A 14,819-nucleotide genomic window follows, 5' to 3' on the forward strand; every position below is an offset into this window, starting at 1 on the left:
ACTGATTTCCTTAACAACCTCAGTAAAATTGGTCATGGTTTTGGGGAGGCAGGGAATATTGCGGGTCCCATTTCCGAGCGGGATACACCTGGTGGGACCCAGAAGAAGAGCCTTCTCCATGCTGGCTCCCTCTCTCTGGAACATAATTAACCCAGAGATTAGAACGTCTCGCACTCTAATACTCTTCCGGAAGGCACCGAAGGCCTGGTTCTGCCAGCGGGCCTGGGGAACCCAGAGCGGGATGGAGCCCATTAATTAAATGGCTCGTGATCTGCTATTGCCGGGGCAGGGGGTGAGGGGTGATTTTATTATATTATACTATATTAATTAATTTGATTCTTTTTATTAGTTTTATTGTTTTAAATGTGGGTTTATATTCTGTAAGCCTCGTTGAGTCGCCATGGGCGAATAGGCAGCAATATAAATTCAGTAAATAAATAATAAATAAGTAATCAAATAAACATATAAATAATAACTCGCTTAATGACCATATCACTTAAGTCAGTGTTTCCCAACCTTGGCAACTTGAAGATGTCCGGACTTCAACTCCCAGAATTCCCCAGCCAGCATTCGCTGGCTGGGGAATTCTGGGAGTTGAAGTCCGGACATCTTCAAGTTGCCAAGGTTGGGAAACACTGACTTAAGTAACCAAAATTTCAGTCCCAAATGAGGTCATAAGTCATGGACTACCTATACTGTGCTTTAGTATTTTGGAAAAAGAGAAAAGATTTTGGCAATATCCAGTACTTTGTGAATTATAAAAAATTGCTTACCAAGTAATTCTGGGTTGTCTCTAATGGTGGTTTTGTGTTAGTGGAAAGCATTTTGACTTATATTTGGTGAGGCAGCTGGGAGTTGCTGAATATTCCCATATCTCCTGCATTTCTGTCCTATCACTAGTTATAGGAGTTTTCTGGGGCAAACATTTCTAGAAACTGAAGAGGCAAAAGCTTAATTTCTCATGTTACATAAACAAAAATGTATCCCTTTAAGGCAGTGTTTCTCAACTCTTGTCACTTTAAGATGGATGGACTTCAACTCCCAGAATTCCTCAGTCAGGGTGCATGGGTTCACCCATCTTAAAGCTGCCAAAATTGAGAAACACTAGTTTAGAGTGAAGCATTTAGTGAACATGACTGTCCATTTAGTGCATTTCTTCTGACTGAGATAAAATGTGAGATTAAATATGATTTTTAAAAAATTGGTGAAGCTTTTAATATTCATTGATTGAATGCTTCTTAGCAGTCATTTAGAAAACAAGCCCTTAAAAATTAAAATAAGAACAGCTTCTCCTGTACTTCCAAGTGGAATTAAGACATGCACATTCATATTTTAAAACATGTTTTTATATTTTCCTATCTTTAAACAGATTATCATTAACCTAGTGGACCAGGCTGGACGAGAAAAAATTATTGGCGATGCTTACCTTAAGCAAGTTTTATTGTATAATAATCCAAGCCTCACATATGTTTCATTTGATTTCCATGAACATTGGTAAGACTAGGAAACAAACGTAACCTAACAAATATTGGAATGTTCAGGCTATTGCTATAGTTGATATTATATGATACATGATAGAAGTTCTTCATAGCTAAGATATGGGGGTTTCCCACGAGAGTTTTCCTGGGTGAAAGGCTTTTGTAAACTTCTTTTTTTTTTTAAAAAAAATGTTCCTTAATAAACAATGTATTTTCTTATGTGTGTGCATATATGTATATATTAAAATTAGGGTGCAGCGGTCCATCGTTATTTGGTAGATTGTCAAAAAAGGGAAAAAAACATGGGGATTTTTTTTTTCAGATTCTGTGTAATAAGCAGAATATTCTTTTAGTACAATAAAAAATTACAGCAAACTGTGTCTTCTTTCTACTTTTTAGCCGTGGAATGAAGTTTGAAAACGTTCAGACCCTTACGGATGCCATTTCTGACATAATCACCGATGTAAAGTGGTGCTGGTAGGTATCCTTTGTGGCTTGGATCAGGAATGAGGGGAAGGCTTGGCAAGTACAAGGCAAGATGCATCTCTGAAACAATTTTCATTCAGAGCTTTCTGTTTTAAGATTTAAGATTTAGTTTATTTGTATGCCGCCCTTCTCCGGGAGGGACTCAGGGCGGCGAACAACTCAAAAGGGGAAAGTGGATACAAACACAATACATGTAATTAAAATACACAAGAGTCATACAGCCATACAAGTCGAGAGGGGAGGGCAACTCATCAACCCCAGGCCTGCCGGCACAGCCAGGTTTTGACGGCTTTCCAGAAGGCCTGGAGAGAGGTGAGGGTCCGAATCTCCGCGGGGAGTTCATTCCAAAGGGCCGGAGTTTTCCATGTAGATGAGAGATTCTGCAAACACAGATTTGTTGGGACTTGATATGATTAACACTATGAGTAACAGACTGTATGTAAGGACCAAAAGCTGTTTTATATTATACAATAAGAATATAAATATATGCTGTGGTACCTACTCATTGTTGATTGGTTCTGGGAGATATGATGAAAACCAAAAACAATGAGTACCAAAAAAATTTATCCCGTAAGAAATAATATGAGTCACAAAGTAGCTGACATCGACAAGTTCCGACTTGTGCATTGAGTGCCAAACAGAATGACAAAATGTGTTGAATACCAAACTCAATGAGTTTCCAAGCAGTTAAGTACCTGTGTGTGTGTGTATGTGCGTCCGTGTGTGTGCATGTAGAGAATAGCCATTTAAATAAAAGTTTTTCAATTATTTTATGTCGCTTTTTTGGAAGGGTGGACCAAGCTGGTGTAATTTGTAAACAGGAAGGAATTTTCCGTGTCAACTGTATGGATTGTCTGGATCGAACCAATGTTGTTCAAGCAGCAATTGCTCGCGCCGTTATGGAACAGCAGGTACAACAATGTAAACTATAGTGATTGCCCTTAAAGAAAACACTTAGTATGGGGATTTGGGAAAGTCTGCTTATCTTTAAATTGCTTCCGAATAATTCTTATAGAAGAGCTGAACTTACTGAAGAAAAATAGCTATAGTAGTGCTGGAATTTTTTTTTCTAGAAGTTGTATAGATAATGCTAAAATTCAAAATTTAAATGTACCTTTACACTGACGCTTTTCAATAAATGAATTAAAAGTCCCTTTTTTGATTTTAGCCTGGTCATGCAAATTAAGTACAAAGTCCCCTATTAAAGAGGAAAACGAAATAAGGAACTTGCAATGAATACACATTTTCAGTAACAGGATCTCATTATTTCTAGAAAATAGTATAGTAAGGATCGTTTGAGTTTGTTTGAGTTTGTTTGTTTATTATTTATAGGCCGCCCTTTTCCCTGAGGGGACTCAGGGCGGCTTACAATTTGTGGGGAGGGGAATACAAGACAAGACATGAGACAGTACATAAGTAAAAATAGAACAGAACATTCATTCATCATTCGGGTGGGGACGGATTAGAATCTTTATCCCCAGGCCTGACGGGATAGCCAGGTCTTGAGGGCTGTGCGGAAGGTCTGGACGGTGGTGAGGGTGCGAATCTCCACGGGGAGATCGTTCCAAAGGGTCGGAGCTACTACTGAAAAGGCTCTCCTCCGCGTAGTTGCCAGTCGACACTGACTGGCAGATGGAACTCGGAGGAGGCCTAATCTGTGTGATCTAATAGGTCGTAGGGAGGTAATTGGCAGGAGGCGGTCTCTCAAGTACTCAGATCCACTACCATGGAGGGCTTTATGGGTGGTAAGTAGCACCTTGAAGCGCACCCGGAGATCAACAGGTTTGGAAGATTTCATCTAAAAATTGTTATAAGAGCACAGAAAGCTTTCCTCCATTTGGTGCCCTCTGTATATATTAAACTATAACTTTTATCACGTAAAGCGAATTGTTACCTGATATATTTGGATGTAATTGGATAAGAGAAGACTGGTTGGAAGTTTTCATTTTATTTTTCATTTTATAGTTTTCAATTAAAAAATGACCATTAATAATACATACTTTTAAATTTCAGCTAAAAAAATTAGGAGTGATGCCCCCAGAACAAGCATTGCCAGTGAAATGCAATAGAATTTATCAGATCATATGGGCTAACAACGGTGATGCCATAAGCAGACAATATGCTGGAACAGCAGCTTTAAAGGTAAATATTTTTCTTTTGATAAAAAGAAAAGGAAAGAACATTCTTCATGAATAAGCATGTATCTTATATTTTGAATGTACAATGTTTTATAAATATATGGATAAAAGACTCAGCCCTGTCTGTGCTATATGGCACATTAGACAAATTGTTTTGCACAATTTCAGTTCAGCGTTTATAATTTTTGTTACTTTCTTTTGCAAAAGGTTTTTTTTCATTTTATTGCATAAAAGCAAAATGAGTCATATACCAAAGTCAATAGGAATATAGAAGGGCTGTGTTTATACATTACACAAAAGCAGAAATTATGATTTATTAATTCCATTGGCTTGGAATACTAAACCAAAATAAAACAAACCTTAAAACAATATGATTTAGCATTCTATGTGAATCTAGCAAAGATGTATTCATTTTTATATTGAATGTGCTTATTTACCAGACTTACTCTTTTTTCCTTGTTTGCATAAAATATTGAACATGTAATATGTTCTGATGACTATACATGCAAACAAATCATAGTTGTTCATTCTAGTGTTTACATTTGCAATCTCTTGTTCTTAAATTGGCTTGCTTAAATATGTTGTGTGAATATAGCCACTGTGCATTTATGTATTATATTGATTATTTGGAGAATTTATGGGCTGGTGGTGCTGTTTTCAGGGTAAATAGGGATATATTTGGGTTTGAAGAACTTTAACACATTCCTTTCCAGCACTAATTTTTGTTAACAAGGCAACCCAATTTGAGGAATGTTTTGAAGGCCCAAAAGTGAAGCTGCAGAGCTATTCAATATTGAAAGAAGAACTTTTTCTAAATGATATCTAAATTGCACATTGAATATTCAGAGATACATTTTATATAATAGGGTGACTTCACAAGGACTGGTGAAAGGAAGCTGGCAGGAGTTATGAAAGATGGTGTTAACTCTGCAAATAGATACTACTTAAACCGCTTCAGAGATGCTTATAGACAAGCAGTCATAGGTAAGACAGTTGCCTCCATTTTACACTAAATAGATAAAGTATTGTGTTATTCATGAATGAACAAAGCACTGGGTATATTCCTCATCATTCCTAATTGGCTCTTCATGACTAATTACCTCCCAAAGACCTGTCAGATCTCACAGGGTCGGCCTCCTCCGGGTTCCGTCCACCAGCCAATGCCATCTGGCTACTACCCGGGGGAGGGCCTTCTCTGTAGCAGCTCCGGCCCTTTGGAATGAACTCCCCGCGGAGATCCAGACCCTAACCTCTCTCCAGGCCTTCTGGAAAGCCGTCAAAACCTGGCTGGGCCAACAGGCCTGGGGTTGATGAGTTCCCCTCCCCTCTCGACTGGTATGGCTGTGTGATTTTCGTGCATTTTAATTATGTGTACTGTTGTTTATGTTCCCTTTCCCCTTTGAGTTGTTCGCCGCCCTGAGTCCCTCCTGGAGAAGGGCAGCATACAAATAAACCTAAACTAAACTAAACTAAACAAATCTTTTTTTCTTCATTTCACTTCCTTGTAATCCGTGATGTTGATATGCATGTATATACATGTATCATGTTATTTAAATATAGTTTTGATTGGTTCATTGTTAGCTGATTCTTCTTGAAATATTAAAACAAATCCCTTCTAATATTAGCATATTTATTTTTAAGTTGCATTGATATTATTTTTTCCAAATATGGCTGAAAGGAAGATATAACTATGCCCCAGATTTTCTCCAGCTATGTCCAAGTTCTGATTTGGAGGTTAGAAAAGCACGACAAATGGTAAGGAAGGAGCCTATCTTCCTCCATCAACAATTAAGCACTATTTTTATTATATTGAATATTTAGAAACTGAATTTTCATGGTGCAACTGTTTTCTGTGCCTTGCTCTCATTTAATCATGTATGCACTCTCTGTTTGTCTAGATTTAATGCAGGGTATTCCTGTGACAGAAGATCTCTATTCCATATTCACCAAAGAAAAAGAGCATGAAGCCTTGCACAAGGGAAATTTGAGGACTCACCAGGAATTGATTAGCCAATTATTGCAGAGTTACATGAAATTGCTTTTACCAGACGATGAAAAATTTCATGGTGGTTGGGCACTGATTGACTGCGACCCCAGGTATGCAGAGTCTAAAATATTTAATTATAAAATTCTACGTTTTTCCACAATTTGTCCCTAAGACAAATTGTGAGAATAAAACATATGAATTGTAATAATTCTCTTTTTTGCAATTTATTATGAATTCCAAGGGAGTAGAGTAAGAAAGGTGATAATATGTATACTGTTGACGAACAAAAACAGCAGATTAATGTAAGAATTTATATAAAATCAAAATCTTACCATTTTCAGCGTTAGGCAGATAGAATTTTTTATAATTATTTTTTCAGAATGGTTGGTACTTTTATGTAACTGTATCATATACAATACTGATTTCACTCATAGAAATTTTAGTAATAGCCATTACAAATTTTGAAATGTCAAGTGGATTCAAAATAGGATAATCAAAGTTTTTGACCTTTAAAGAACTTTAAAATTTGGGATCTTTATACTGATGGTCTGTTTATGCTGATGTACTGCTGAGATTTATTTATTCTCCAGTGCGCTGCTTAGAGAATCCAAAGGAATGGGTTAATTTTGGTCTGGTTGCCTAGAGACTGAATTGAAAAAACTTGGCCACGCCTCTCTTTTTCACTCGGCTTATCAGTTTTTTCAATTCAGTCTGCCTAAAGAGACGTATCCACATTTTCTCCTGTACCTTTAAGAAGGTTTTCCTTTGGATTCTTCTTAGCAGTCTCAGGTATTAAATTTCTTTATTTATTTAGATTAATCTGTAATTTGCTTGCTTGGCGGGCATGCTGGTTAGCCCGGTCTGCCGGCAAGAATCACTGGCGAGGTTTTTCCCCTCCAGGGGAGGGCGTATGTGCTCGGATGCTTCTGCCTGATCATTCAGGCTAGTCCGTTCTCGATTGCTGCCTGGTTCCGAGGGCCGTGAGTTTGGTGTGCCATTCTCGAGCCCTTCTGTCTGCTCTTGGAGGCTTGGTGCACCATCCTCCCATCACTGCTGCCTTTACCGCTTCGGACTTGCAGAGCCACCATTTTGGTCTGGATTTCAAATTGCGCGCGTGGGGGCTGTGCCTGAAAATACGGATCGTTGATTGGCTGTATTTGATTGGCTGGCCATTGTTCCTCAGCGCCAATTAGGTTCCTGAGCAGAGTCGGCCATTTTAAAGTGCCGAGAGCCACATTGCGAGCCGGCTTCCAAAGAGAACAAGATAAAAATAAAATGCTTCCCTCTGTTCAGAGATGGGCGGACTGCAGAGCTCAACCATACTCCCGCCGGCAGCCCTTTTGGGGGGACTCGGGGTTCACTGGACCCCAATATCAGAGATCCTATTACCAGGGATCAGATAGACACCAGGACAGGTCCGGATTTCAGGACGGGCAGGCAACAGCAGCAGCCCCAGCAGCATCAGCAGTCCCAGACCAGACATGGAGGCCGAGGCTCCGGCTACTGACCCTTCCGTCGGTACCACTGACTCCCAGGTTGGTATTCCCATTGGTGGTTGACTCACTCACTTTGTCGACCAATGGGATCAGTCAACCTCGGACGCTTGGGTTCTCCAGACCATACGGATCAGCCTCACTCTAGACTTTCTGTCCACCACCCCCCCAAGACGGTTTGTTCATTGCTCCATTCCAAGGTGTTGGGTCATGAGGGCTCTCATGAACACCGAAATCCATCACCTTCTGAATATTTGCACCATCGAACTGGTCCCTTCAGGTCAAGAGCGGACGGGATTTTACTCTATTCTGTTCTTAACACCCAAGAACTCCGGGGGGTGGTGGTGGAGAGCAATCCTGGATCTCAAGAGGCTGAACGTATACCTGGCATACAAGCGTTTCAAAATGCAGTCATTGTAAACCATCTTGGGCTGCATTCACCAGGAAGATTACATAACATCGGTAGAGGCATACCTTCATGTGCCTCTTCGTCACTCACACTGGAAGTTTCTATGATTCACTTATGCAGGACGCCATTTCCAATACTGGGCCCTGCCATTTGGCCTCTTGTCGGTCCCAAGGACATTCACAAAGCTGCTTCCCATCAGACTTCAAGGCTATCTTGACGATATCTTGATACAGTCATCATCTCCAAGGCAGGCCCACCAAGACCTTCGAGCGACAATTCGGTCACTGCAGCTTCACGGATTTATGGTAAATATGGACAAAAGCCAATTACTACCAGCCACATCACTGTTACATCTAGGGGCTGTAATAGACACTGTTCAATGTCAGGTGTCTCTGTCTCACGACCGTTACTCCAGCATCCGGACCCTGGAAAACCAGGTTCTGACCCAGAGATCAGTGCATCTTTCCGTTCTTTACACACTACTCAGGAAACTGATCTCTTGCATAGGGATCATTCCCTGGGCCAGACTTCACGCACAGCAGCTCCAGTGATTCCTCCTACTCCACCAAAGAAGACACAAGGGAGTTCTAGATATCATGGTGCGGCTGTCTTCCAAGGTGATCTGCTCTCTCTACTGGTGAACCACCTCAGCCTTGCTGAAAAGTTGTCTCTTCAGAGAGCCAGATTGGGTCACAATTACGACCGATGCCAGCTTGTACAGTTGGGGAGCTCACACCCACTCCTGCGTAGCCCAGATACGTTGGAGTCCCCAGGACTTAACAAACGACATCAATTGGCTAGAACTTTGGGCTGACCACCTGGCCCTTCAGGAGTTCAGAGACCTAGTGGTGGAGTCACACATGTTGATCCTCACGGATGTGGCCGCCAAAGCACACATCCACCACCAGGGAGGCACGCACTCCAAGACACTGATGTTGGAGGCACAGGCACACTGTTTGTGGGTGGAGTCTCACCTTTCCATCAGGGTGGACCACATCTCCGGCTCCACGAACGTGCAAGCGGATTGGCTGAGTCGGACGACTGGACCAGGCAGAGTGGCATCTCCATCCGGACCTCTTCCACGACCTGTCCTGCAGGTTTGGGCCCCCGATAGTAGACCTGTTTACATCTCCAGCCAATGCACATCTACCTCGGTTCTTCAGCAGAGCCAAGGTGGCGCAATGGTTAAATGCAGCACTGCAGGCTACTGCTAGATCAGCAGGTCAGCGGTTCAAATCTCACCGGCTCAGGGTTGACTCAGCCTTCCATCCTTCCGAGGTGGGTAAAATGAGGACCCAGATTGTTGGGGGCAATATGCTGACTCTCTGTAAACCGCTTAGAGAGGCCTGAAAGGCCTATGAAGCGGTATATAAGTCTACTGCTATTGCTATTCAGCAGGTTTCAGACACCCGGGGCAGAGGGGGTTGACGCTCTCTGCTGCCTCTGGCCCCGGGGACTGTTGTATGCGTTCCCGCCTCTACCACTCATCCTGAGGGTGATTCGCAAGATTCTGCCGGAGTAAGTGGAGGTGTTGCTAGTCGCCCCTCCACTGGCCCCGCAGGTCCTGGTTCGCCGACCTAACCAGCCTGTCCATCGCCCCTCCTTGGAGGATCCTGGACAATAGGATAATCCTCACCCAAGGGGCCCTTCTCCATCCAGACCCTCAGTGGCTCTAGTTGGCCTTTTGGCCATTGAGGGGAATAAGCTGAGATGTGACAATTTTTCCACACATGTCATCCGTACCATCCAAATGGCTAGATGTCCATCTACTACGCGAGTGTACAACATGACCTGGTCAGCTTTCTGCAGGTGCCGTCCCCTGGGAATCACCCCAAGATTGGCTTCCCTTCCTCAAGTCCTGGAATTCATTCAGGACGGCCTGGATAGGGGACTGGCCCCTAACACCTTATGAAGACAGATAGCGGCTCTTTCCACGGTTCTTCATGGTGGTATGGGCCGCTCCCTGGCATACCATCCCAGGGTTCGTGCCTTTCTGAGGGGAGCTGCCAACCTATGACCTACAACGGTCCATCAATTTCCGTCGTGGGAGCTGCCCATCATGTTAGAAGCCTTGACATTAGCTCCCTTTGAGCCCATCCGTTCTATCAGTCTTCGGTTACTGACCTTGAAGGTGGCCTTTCTCGTGGCCATAACTTCGGCTCAGCGGGTATCGGATTTGGGGTCCCTGTCAGTCCGCAGCGACCTCTGCATTTTCCACCCCAATAGAGTGATCATCCATCTGGACTCGTCCTTCCTCCCGAAGATCAACTCCTGGTTTCATAGGGCCCAGGAGTTGGTGTTACCTGACCTTTGTCCTCATCCAGCGCATCCCGTGAGCAGAAATGGCACCACCTCGACATGTGTCAAGCTCTTCAATGTTACATCAAGCACACAGCATCCTTTCAACGATCAGAGGCCCTTTTGCCTTCCTTCCCGGTTCTATGGGACAAAGTCTCATCCACCACTATTGGAAGATATCGCCAAGGTGTATGAGGCGCATGGCTGGCCATCGGCCCGGAACGTCATAGCCCACTCAACGCACAGTGCAGCCACGACCATGGCCTGGGCAATGCAAACCTCTGTCGAGATTTGTAGGGCAGCAACATGGTCATCTCTGTCGTCCTTCATTAAATATTACAAGTTGGATGTCTATGCTTCAGCCAAGGCGGCCTTTGGCTGTTGGGTACTGCAGGCAGTTCACCCAGACTCTGGCTCCCTGGACCAGTTATCTACCCGCCCTTAGGTCAGTATGCTTAGGCATATCCCATTCCTTTGGATTTTCTAATAAGCGCACTGGAGAAAGACCGTTGTACTTACCTGAACGGTCGTTCTCAGTGCGCTGCGTGAAAATCCAACCCCGCCCATTCACATTTCGGCCCAGGGTCGCAGGTGGCAAGTGAGTATCGCAGTTAGCAGGACATCTAATGTGTCATCTCTTGAAACGCCCATGTCTTCCATTGAAAAAACTGATGAGCCGAGTGAAAAAGAGAGGCATGGCCAAGTTTATTCAATTCAGTCTCTAGGCAACCAGACCGAAATTAACCCATTCCTTTGGATTCTCACGCAGCACATCGAGAACGACCGTTCAGGTAGGTACAATGGTCTTTTGTTGCTTATTCTGGTTGCTTAGCATAAAATATTCAAAGGATTTATTCTTTGTAGAGGGGATACTCAATATCTTTAGACTTAGTAAAAAGGTATTAGGGAAAGTATATTTTACATAACACAATTATAGAATATTCTTGCTAGAAAGTTTTTCTTGTGTTTACTTTATGGTGCTAGAGAAAGTACTTTTCCCTTCATATTTTCTAAGCTTCAGGTTTTAGTCTGTTTTTTATTCTGCTGTTAGTGGTTTCTAAGCAGTACTTTAATCACTTTGTTTTTCATTGTATGATTTAGCATCCATGAATGTTTGTTTCAAGGAAGGAAATAAAATCATTATAATGTTGCAGCCCTTCTAACTCTTTACATGAGACTGTGCTATATCATGATTGCAACTCCTTGGGTTTAGCTGATGCTAGAATAACAATAATTTGTATTGCATGTTAATGAAGGATAATATAATTCAGGACATTTACTCTCTAGAGGACATCAATATTAGGAAAGTAGTTCTTCAGCAGTTAAAGGTGAAGTTGAACTGTGGGAGGTGAATCCAGTGGGATGAATGTGCTTAGAACGGGAATCTTAGAATGTGGGGCAGGAGGTGAAGCTTCCTTCTGCTTGGCTCAGGAATCAGGAACTGGGTTTATGATTTATTAATAAATGTTTCCATCCTAACAACAAAATAGAAAAAATCTTCAAGAAGTGTTTTATGAGATTTATGCTTCAACATTTTTGTTACTACTGTCCTTTTATTTTTAGCCTTATTGATGCTACTCATAGAGATGTGGATGTTCTTCTTCTACTTTCTAACTCTGCATACTACGTAGCCTAGTAAGTAATAATTTTTTATTTCACATTGTAGACAAAGTTGTCAGAACTGCATTATCCAGGGTTTGTCTATCAGTGAAGATTTAATTCTCGGCACTTTTTCCCCCTTTATAGCTATGATGATGAAATAGATAAAGTCAATCAGTATCAAAGGCTGAGCCTTGAAAATTTGGAGAAGATAGAAATAGGTATGTATTTTGCTTTCTATATCCCTATTTCTTGCCAGGGCAATTGTAGCATATCGGCAATTGGGGAAAAAAACAATTTGAAAAAAACTTTTGTATAATTATTGTAATCCTTTATCATGAAACAAATGAACACATATTTTGTTTCCAATTTGAGAAAACAAACTCATGAATAGTGGCTCTGAAATTAGCCAAACTGTTCTGAGCAGGTTGCAATTAGCTGAAGTGAATCCAGCAACATCTTAATTGTTCCAGGTTGTGGCCTAGGTAAATTCTGGAGGATCTTACCAGGTGACTAAGCAAAGCTGCTGCATTTTTCTCTCAGCTCCCCTTCCGTGTCGTCTGTGAACTAATTTGTCCACTGTTGTCCCAGTGCCTTCTCTTCCCCCTTTCCCTTTAGTTGATGCTTTGGTCTTGGAACTCAATTCCTTATGAGCAACATAAGCCAACTGCCTGCCTTTTCATGGGGAAGGGATGGGAGGTGAAATATACTAATTCATAATTCGTAATTAATTAATTCGTAATTTAATGAGCTTATATGCCACCCAATGCTGGAGGACTCCGGGCAGCTTACAAATACGAAATAAAATAAAAGTAACAAATAGGGGAGAGAAACAAAAACAGTTTAAAAAAAAAACCACAACATACATTCGGCTTAGCTGGGGGTTGGATCCGATTTATAGAACTGCTGGAACACCCAGGTTTTGGTGGCTTTTTGGAAGGCCGCGAGAGTGGGAAGGGTCCGGATCTCTGCGGGCAGATCGTTCCACAGAGCCGGAGCAGCTACAGAAAAGACTCTTCCCCCGAGTGGTCGCCAGCCGGCATTGTCCGGTCGACGGCACCCGGAGGAATACTGCTCTTAAGGATGGCAGAGGCTAAAGGAAGCCGAGTAAGGAGCAAACGGGGGAAAAAAAAACAGGGGAGAGGTGTATTGGGTTTAATAAAACGGTGGCTGTGGCATGGAACAGCCATATAGCATGTAACAACTGTTCTAGATATTTCTTTTCTTTACCTATTTCGCTACTGCCAGTGGCTGTTTCCATGCATGTAATGCTATGGAGGAATCCCTGTGTTTAAAATTTTAAAGCAATTCTCTAGAAAAGGTGGTGAGCTTTTATGAAAATGTTTTCTTGATATTCTGCCTTTTGCCAGGGAACTCAAAGTACAAAAAAAATTCTTGCTCCTCTTAATTTGAGAGATTGACTAATTGGTGAGCTTCATTGCTAAACCAGATATAAACCAAATTTTCCTGAGCCTCAATGTTCACTTATTACCACTCACTGGTATAAGGAAGAAAAACACAACAAAATCCATGGGATTAAATCTTTTAATAGTGTATAACTGAAGCTATAGAACAGAATCACAGCATACAGTTCAGAGATAAGTGGAACCCAGTAGTACTTCATCCCAGTTGAACTAGGAAAGTCCTTGTTCCTGGTGGATATAACGAAGTGTGTTGTTTAAAAAGTAGACTCGGCATTCCTGAATTGTTAACTGCTTTTTTAAAATAAGGTCCTGAACCAACATTCTTCGGAAAACCCAAGTTCTCATGCATGAGGCTTCATCATAAATACAAAGATACAAGTGGGTACTTTCATACGCTTAGAACTGTGGTGCGCAGCCCTGAAGAGGATGGAAAAGGTAAGTATCTACTTTTTTTTTGAACGAATAGAATCAACTTAGATGTTTCTGAGCAATTACAATTTAGCTATGAAAATGAAATGGGGCATTTAAATAGTTGAATGAGAGAATAACTTGCTTGAAAATAAACTATATTTTAAATTAATTAGCCAATTTAATTACTGAATTACTGACACCAGAACTGTGTCCACTCCTGATTTTTGAGCAGAGAGGTTTCTGAAAGGGCAGCATACACATTTAAGAGAAGTTGCATCCTTTCAATTATACTTCACTTTCAATTATACTTTCACTACCATGCATTTTGAAGTATATCTCGGACAATAGATGTACCACTCCAATGAGTACTACAACATGTGTCTAGTACAAATCTTGATTTTTTATTTTATGTCAAGGATAAAAATGAATCTTTGCAATTAAAAAAAGCTTAATTCTTTTGCTTTATGCTTAAGTACCTATCTTTCTTAATAAGAGTCATTTGATGTAAAATGAAGATGAACCTTTTATGTTTAGTACGTAGTACATAGTGCATACATTATTTTTGGAAGGCAAATCTCGTGACCCGACAAATGCGCGAACGCCAAAAGCGCACCGACAAAACCGCGGCGCTAAAACCGCAATGTCATCAACGCGCCGACAACAGCGCGCTGACAGAAGCGCAATTTAAGTTAAGGTAAGGTTTAGGTTTACAGCGCGCTTCTGTTGGCGCGCTTCAGCGCTCATTCGTCGGCGCGCTTTAGAACTTGCGGTTTTGTCACCGCGGTTTAGTCAGGCGCGCTTTTGTCGTTTGCGCATTTGTGGGTGAACCGGCAAATCTATCCAAATAAACTGTCATAGCATGTAGTGAAAAATATGATCTTTTCAGGAATTCTTGATTCTTTGTATTTCAGACACTCTTCAGTGCATTGCAGAAATGCTGCGAATCACCAAGCAGGCCATGGGATTAGATGTCCCCATTATTGAGAAAAAACTGGAGAGGTGAACTTTAATTTTTTCATGTTCATAAATTCCCTGACATCTAATTCACTTTAAGCTACAACTCTTGTAGTATGCATTACAGATAGTCCTCAACTTA

The 14,819-nt window shown here is 41.6% G+C and overlaps 1 protein-coding gene across 1 annotated transcript in view; it reads left to right on the forward strand.

Annotated features, from left to right (window-relative positions):
- INPP5F (inositol polyphosphate-5-phosphatase F) overlaps positions 1-14,819 on the forward strand; it is a 59,134-nt gene that overhangs the window by 40,765 nt on the left and 3,550 nt on the right. Inside the window, exons 10-19 of the mRNA XM_087725902.1 lie at positions 1,370-1,494; positions 1,878-1,955; positions 2,755-2,875; positions 3,978-4,106; positions 4,969-5,086; positions 6,001-6,199; positions 11,853-11,924; positions 12,036-12,109; positions 13,619-13,747; positions 14,635-14,722. Of these exons, the coding sequence (XP_087582028.1) occupies positions 1,370-1,494; positions 1,878-1,955; positions 2,755-2,875; positions 3,978-4,106; positions 4,969-5,086; positions 6,001-6,199; positions 11,853-11,924; positions 12,036-12,109; positions 13,619-13,747; positions 14,635-14,722 (1,133 nt within the window). The remainder of the gene's footprint in view (positions 1-1,369; positions 1,495-1,877; positions 1,956-2,754; positions 2,876-3,977; positions 4,107-4,968; positions 5,087-6,000; positions 6,200-11,852; positions 11,925-12,035; positions 12,110-13,618; positions 13,748-14,634; positions 14,723-14,819) is intronic.

This window comes from Thamnophis sirtalis, unplaced genomic scaffold (assembly GCF_051295495.1).
Source record: "Thamnophis sirtalis isolate CommonGarterSnake01/CBP01778 unplaced genomic scaffold, rThaSir2_p1.2 scaffold_11, whole genome shotgun sequence".
In the NCBI taxonomy this organism is placed as follows: domain Eukaryota; kingdom Metazoa; phylum Chordata; class Lepidosauria; order Squamata; family Natricidae; genus Thamnophis; species Thamnophis sirtalis.